Raw genomic sequence first — 7167 nt, forward strand, 5'->3', positions numbered from 1 at the left:
ACGTCCCTGGTTGACTGCGGGGGTGTCATGTTGGTGATTGCTTGAATCTTGGTCGAGTTGGCCTTGATCCCGCGGTGCGACACCAGGTAGCCCAGTATATTCCCCTGGCGAACTCCGAAGACACACTTCTCGGGGTTGAGGCGAAGTCGTGCGTCCCGCATATTTACGAACGTCTCTGCGAGGTCGGCCAGGTGATCCTCTTTATTTTTGTTGGCGACGACGATGTCGTCCACATACGTGAAAATGTTCCGGCCTACTTGGCTCTCGAGCATCGTCTTGGTGAGGCGAGAGAAGGTTGACCCAGCGTTCTTGAGTCCCTCCGGCATCCTGATGAAGCAGTACGTGCCGAAGGGTGTGATGAAACTGGTACTGGCCTTGTCTTCCTCCTTCATGTATATTTGGTGGTAGCCGGAGAAGCAGTCGAGAAGTGACATTACTTCGCATCCGGCTGCACTATCGACTATCTTGTCGATTCGTGGCAGCGGGAAATTATCCTTGGGGCAGGCCTTATTGAGGCTGGTGAAATCGATGCACATCCGCCACTTGCCGCTTTTCTTTTGCACCATGACTACATTGGCGAGCCACGTAGGGTAGGCGACTGATTCGATGAAATTGGCCTCCAGCAGGCAGTGTACTTCGGCTTTGGCGGCTTCTGTTTTTTCATCGGACATTTTGTGCAACCGCTGCTTCTTTGGGCGCACCAAAGGGTCGATGCCCAGACTGTGCTCGATGACGGTGCAACTGACTCCGACCAGGTCGAGGGCAGACCAGGCGAAGACGTCCTTATTTCTGGAGAGACAGGAGATGAGTTTCTCCTCGTCTTGTGAAGTCAGGTCTTCGCTTATAATGACTGTTTGCTTGGGCGTCGCCGGGTCGAGGGGAACTGTCTTCATTCCGTCGTTGCTCTGCAACTGTGCCTTTTCATGTTCGTTGGCGGCTGGGCGGGTAGCCTCGGAGACTTCGCGCTGCGTCGTAAGGCAGTGTATGTTCCGTTGACCTGGAACAAAGTCTCTCTCAATGTTACACGCAGTCTGCTGGTTACCGTAAACCGTTATTGCGCCTTACGGACCCAGAATTTTCATGTAGAGGTATAATCCGTGAATGGCCGCTTCAAATTTATTGATAGATCCCCGACCCATTATGGTGTTATAGGGATATACCATGTCGAGATGTCAAAGGTGACCTGTTCGCTTCACGCATTGGATGCTACGCCGAAGGATAGGGGTAGCTATATCTTGCCCACAGGGAAGGTGCCCTTGCCGCCGATGCCATATAGGGGATTGTCCGAAGGCTTGAGTAAGCTGTGGCTGATGCCCATGCGGTCGAAGGTGTGGAGGAAGATGATGTCTGCCTGGCTGCCGTTGTCAACGAGGACTTTGTGCAGGTCCTAGCCTGCCACACTGCAGTTGATTACCATGGCGTCGATGTGGGGTGCGCTGCGCAAATCAACATCTCTGGCGTCGAAGGTTAGTGGCACATGTGACCACTTCGTTTGCACGACTGGGCCGGTGATGGCGACGTGGTTGACGCTTCGGTAGTGATCCCTCTTTTGCCGCTTCGTGACGAAGTCGACGCTGGACCCTCCAGTGATCATGTGAATGACTCCACGATACGGCTGATCGGCGAAGTCTTCTTGTTTTGGTGCTTGGGGTGATTTTGGTGGTGTAGGTTTGGTTGATGCGGAGGCGGGAGTGGGGGTGGTACGACTTGTACCTCCTGGTGGTGCTGATATGCGTGGTTGGGTAGATGCTGGGCGTGGCCGTGGTTGTATGGTTGTGGGTGGTGGTGTTGATATGTGTGCGCGACAACTCTTTGGTTGTCGGCGGGTTGTGCCCGAGACATCCTGTCCCTGGTGGCCTTCGTTTCCGGGAAATCCCTCGTTGGGTGCGCGCAGTCTTCGCCGTGAAACAGGCAGTAATATCTGCGCGGTTGCTGCGCCCGTCCCCGGCCCCGGCCACGCGTGCCATTGCCGCGGCCCTGGGGGGATAATCTTGACAGCGAGCGGCCTCGCTGGCGGGGTGCTGGTTGGCTATGTTATGCACCTGCTACTGACTGCGATTGTCCTGACCGGAGTCTGACTACGAAGGCCTTGTCCAGGTTTGGCTGGACTGCAGAGGGTCCTTGGGCTTTCTCTGAGACTCAACCTTGCGCTGATGGAGCTCTTCGGATCTGACATACTTCTCAAACAACTGATAGAGCTCTTGGAGGTTTTTGGGTGGGTCCCTGATGCAGTGACTGTATAGGACGCCAGCCCGAAGGCCACTGATGGCATAGTGTATGGCAATTTGGTCGTCAACCGAAGGCAGTTGTGACTTGAGAGTCAGGAACTTGCGGTAGTACTTCCGTAGGGTTTCCTTCTCTTACTGTTTGCAGAGTGACAGCTCGGCCAAGGCATCGGTGTCTATGTGGTACCGTTGGAAGTTAAGCAGAAACTTGTCTCGGAGACTTCTCCAGGAGTCGATGGATAGTGGGGGCAACCGGGTGTACCAGGTCAAGGCCGGACCCTCGAGGGCGATGATGAAGGATTTGGCCATTGTGGCGTCGTCCCCTTCTGGATGATGCGACTGCGACTTGATAGCTCATGATGTATTGTGCTGGGTCGGTGCTGCCGTTGTATTTGGGGTAGGTCCCTGCCCTGAAGTTGGCAGGCCATGGTGACACTTGGAGTTGCGGCGCCAGGGGGCTTCGCTCATCAAGGTAGTTGATGCCTTGGAAAGCTGCGGCGTGCGGGATGAAGGGTCCACGCTGGGGAATGAATAAGTCTCTGGCTGGCGCACGCTGTTGGAGGGGCGGGTCGTGTTGCAGATCGTGTTGGCCTTCGCGCTGCATGAGCACAATCTCTTGCTCGAGTTCCTGAGCCCTCTGCTCCTCGTCTCGTATCATCTGGCGCACCTTGGCTTGTGCGGAGACACGTTGGCGCTTGGCGTCGAGAATTTCTTTCTGCTTTTGGAGGTTGCGGTTCTTGATGCCCAGGGCGTGTAGCTGTAGCTGTTCTTCTGCTGAGACGCCGATGACTTTGCCGTCCTCTGTTGCGTCCTCGCCCTCTAGTGGAGCGAAGCCTGGGGGTGGTGCTTGTGGTTGTCCTCTGGAGCTGCAGGTGCGGAGGGTGCCTTCGGGAGTGGGTTGATCGTTGCGCTGTCTCTTGCTGAGTGCGTCGTCTTCGCAAGCTTCTTGGTGGGTGTTGTCTGCGAGGGCCTTGCCCTTTTTCTCGGCTAGCAGTGCTGCCTTCGCTGCTTCGTCGACGGATGGGGCTGCCTTCGAACTAGCTCTCTTGGGTGCCATCGCGGGTGGTTTGTTCGTAGCACGAACGGTGGGCACCAAATGTTGGAACTTTCTCTCCTGGGCAAGTTGATCCAATGGGGGAGTGGAAAGAGTGCAAGCAAGGTTTAACTCGAGATGGCAATTGCTCTGTTAATCCAGCCTCTCAAGGGCACTGTACAGGGGTATTTATAGGTGTCCGAGTGCCCAACGTCCCAATGTAAGGACATTTATGCACTCAGGCACCTGGACTATCCCCAGAATATTCCTATAAGGGAGGGTTACAGACTGTCATTACAGAAAAGCTATTACAAATCAGGCCCGTAACACGCTTCTCCGTGCGGGGCCTGTTACAGTGGGTCGAATCCCACGTGGGCCTCCAGGTCGGGTGAGGGCGCGGGATGGAGAGACTTCGTCGTAGGCCTTCGTCTTGCAGTGAGGAGGATGAAGGGTGGGCCGCGACGGTCATCTTGCCTCCGTTGGTGCAGCGAGGTGACGAAGGCCTGGAGCGAAGGGTAGCGTATTTGCCTTCGCCCCAACAAGAGGACCGAATTTAGAGGATATTGTTGAAGATAAAGAAGATATAGAGGACGAAATCTCTTAGAATGTGTTGTAAAAGACAAGAAATATCCTTTTATGAGATGGAATTATGTGTTCATGTTTATTTTAGACAGTTTTGACTAAAGTGATTCTCATAGAAACGAGCTAAAAAGATAGGTGTTTGACAGTCTGCAGTAGCTTCTGGTGGCCAGAAGCTGAAAAAGGCATAAACAAACATCCTCCTCCATTACCTCTTCTATATTTTTTCCCTCATTGATTGATCAATTTTTAGGTCAATTTATGGGCCTTTTTAATGTCATCATCCATGCGGGTGAAGTACTCATAAAGTTGTGATTGACTTTACTTCTCGCTGGCCTTACAGAGCATGTTCATTATGCTCTTCTCCATGGTGAGGGACTCACCCTAACCTGTTGCTAGCCCTTACCATTGTGTTGCACTCTTAACCAATCACGACTGCTAGGGCGTGTTGATACTATTTGGTGATGTGAAGCTATAATCACCCTCTATGTTGAGATGAGATCGTTTGCTCACATCGCTAGAGTCATCGTTATCGTGTCACATCGAATGTTTGAATGACAATTATGAGTAATAAATATCATCTAATTATAAAACTAATTAGATAGATAAAGATTAAATACGAGATAAATTTAATAAACATAATTAAGTATTACTTATAATTAATATTTAAATATATGATGTGACACATGGAAAGAGATTTAATTAGGAGAACCAAACACCTCCTTAAAGCTTGTTCAGTTGCAAGTGGCCGGGTTGAAGAAGATTAAATCTCTTGATATTTAAAATTAAATCTCTTGCGATCCACATGCAATGAAACACGGTCTTATTAGTATTGGCGGAGCTGTCACTATGACAGCGCTCATGCAAAGATGTCATGACCGCCTGACTCCTAGCTTTCGTGCTAACGAGGTCGACTCGCTTCATCTGCAGCTTCGATCGTCCTCACCTACCTCCGATATCCACGTCCACGACCCGTGCAACGCCTGCTTCTCCACGCCGCTTCACTTCCCTCCCGGCCCGCACCCCTATATAGCCAAACCCTAGCTGCCCAGCTTCTCATCAACTAACCAGCTCTCGCCTGCCTCCTCCATCATCTTCGAATTCTTCATTTCTTCCACTGACCGACCACTACTTGCTCAATCGATCTTAACAAAGTTCCTAACAAGCTAGAATGGGCAGCTTGGACACCAACCCTGCCGCCATGTCCGCCTTGGGCGACAACGCCTGCTCCGGCTTCCAGCCGCTGAACCCGGACGACGTCCGCTCCTACCTCCACAAGGCCGTCGACTTCATCTCCGACTACTACAAGTCCGTCGAGTCACTGCCCGTGCTGCCCGACGTCAAGCCGGGGTACCTACGGAACGAGCTGCAGTCCGCGCCACCCACGTCCTCCGCCCCGTTCGACGTCACCATGAAGGAGCTCACCGCCTCCGTCGTCCCCGGCATGACCCACTGGGCCAGCCCCAACTTCTTCGCCTTCTTCCCGTCCACCAACAGCGCTGCGACCATCGCCGGCGACCTCATCGCCTCTGCCATGAACACCGTCGGCTTCACGTGGCAAGCCGCGCCCGCCGCCACCGAGATGGAGGTCCTCGCGCTCGACTGGCTCGCGCAGCTTCTGCGCCTGCCGCCCAGCTTCATGAACCGCACCGGCGGGGCTGCGCGTGGCTCCGGCGGCGGCGTCATCCTCGCCACCACCAGCGAAGCCATGCTCGTCACGCTCGTCGCGGCGCGTGACGCCGCGCTGCGTCGGAGCGGCTCACACGGCGTGTCCCAGCTGCCGCGCTTGGCCGTGTACGCCGCGGACCAGACGCACTCCACCTTCTTCAAGGCGTGCCGCCTCGCCGGCTTCGACCCCGCCAACATCCGCTGCATCCCCACCGGCCCGGAGACGGACTACGGCCTCGACCCGGCGAGGCTGCTCGAGGTCATGCAGGCCGACGTCGACGCCGGCCTCGTGCCGACCTACGTCTGCGCCACGGTCGGCACCACGTCGTCCAACGCCGTCGACCCTGTGCGAGCCATTGCCGATGCCGCCGCCGTGTTCAACGCGTGGGTCCACATCGACGCCGCGTACGCTGGCAGCGCGTGCATCTGCCCTGAGTTCCGGCACCACCTCGACGGCGTGGAGCGCGTGGACTCCATCAGCATGAGCCCGCACAAGTGGCTCATGACGTGCCTGGACTGCACGTGCCTGTGGGTGCGCGACACGCACCGGCTCACCGGCTCGCTGGAGACCAACCCGGAGTACCTCAAGAACGACGCCAGCGAGTCCGGCAACGTCACCGACCTCAAGGACATGCAGGTCGGCGTCGGCCGCCGCTTCCGGGGGCTCAAGCTCTGGATGGTCATGCGCACCTACGGCGCCTCCAAGCTGCAGGAGCACATCCGGAGTGACGTCGCCATGGCCAAGATGTTCGAGGACGCCGTACGCGCTGACGACCGGTTCGAGGTCGTGGTTCCGAGGAACTTCGCTCTCGTGTGCTTCAGGATCAAGCCCCGTGGTGGCATGACGGAGGAGGACGCCGACGAGGTCAACCGTGAGCTCATGGAGCGCCTCAACAGGACCGGGAAGGCGTACCTGGCGCACACGGTGGTAGGCGGCAGGTTCGTGCTGCGGTTCGCCGTCGGTTCGTCGCTGCAGGAGGAGAGGCACGTCCGGAGCGCGTGGGAGCTCATCAACAAGACAACCAATGAGATCATGCTGGAACCGGAACAGATCGTTGTGGAGTAGTAATGCACTAGTAGCTTATTATACATTTAATTATCTATATAGATATAGATATATGCAAGCATATACAACGTATATATAGAAAACAATAAATGAGATAAATGATTTTAATATTTATATAAAACTTTTTAAGATTAGTCTAAGTTTGCGCAAATTTGGTTATAGAAACTGTGGTTTCTAAATTTGTGTAAATTAATCTGATGAGCTTTTGGCGATAAAAGATGTTTATTCATTGAATGATCGACTATGTGTTGTATGTAAAGTTTTCAAAACATCTTTAGTATTATCTTGCACTAGGCGGCGTTAAATAAATAAAAATAGAGATAATACAAAGATTCTCTCCGTCATGGCCGGCTCTACTTGTTTTTCATTAAATCTGCCTTTCTTGTTCTTAAATCTTTTCTTTTAAGCTTTCTAAAATCTTTTATACTGTGCGTAAACACTCATTTATGCTCATCATTCATCACTACCTCTAAACTCTTCCGGGGAAGTTTTATAGCATTCGCTTGGAACTATTTTTCACTTTTCTGTAAGTGTACTATGTTTTTCATGTTGTTTCCATTGTTTCTTAATATTTCAAAAAATGTACATAAATTTTT

General features: G+C 53.3%; 1 protein-coding gene across 1 annotated transcript; it reads left to right on the forward strand.

Annotated features, from left to right (window-relative positions):
- The first annotated feature begins 4916 nt into the window (after nucleotides 1–4916).
- LOC103655219 (tryptophan decarboxylase 1) lies at nucleotides 4917–6687 on the forward strand. The gene has a single exon (XM_008682004.2). It carries the CDS (start codon nucleotides 5009–5011, stop codon nucleotides 6569–6571), a length of 1563 nt encoding a protein of 520 aa, XP_008680226.1. The 5' UTR covers nucleotides 4917–5008; the 3' UTR covers nucleotides 6572–6687.
- Nucleotides 6688–7167: the final 480 nt, after the last annotated feature.

This window comes from Zea mays, chromosome 4 (genome assembly GCF_902167145.1).
Source record: "Zea mays cultivar B73 chromosome 4, Zm-B73-REFERENCE-NAM-5.0, whole genome shotgun sequence".
Classification (NCBI taxonomy): Eukaryota; Viridiplantae; Streptophyta; class Magnoliopsida; order Poales; family Poaceae; genus Zea; species Zea mays.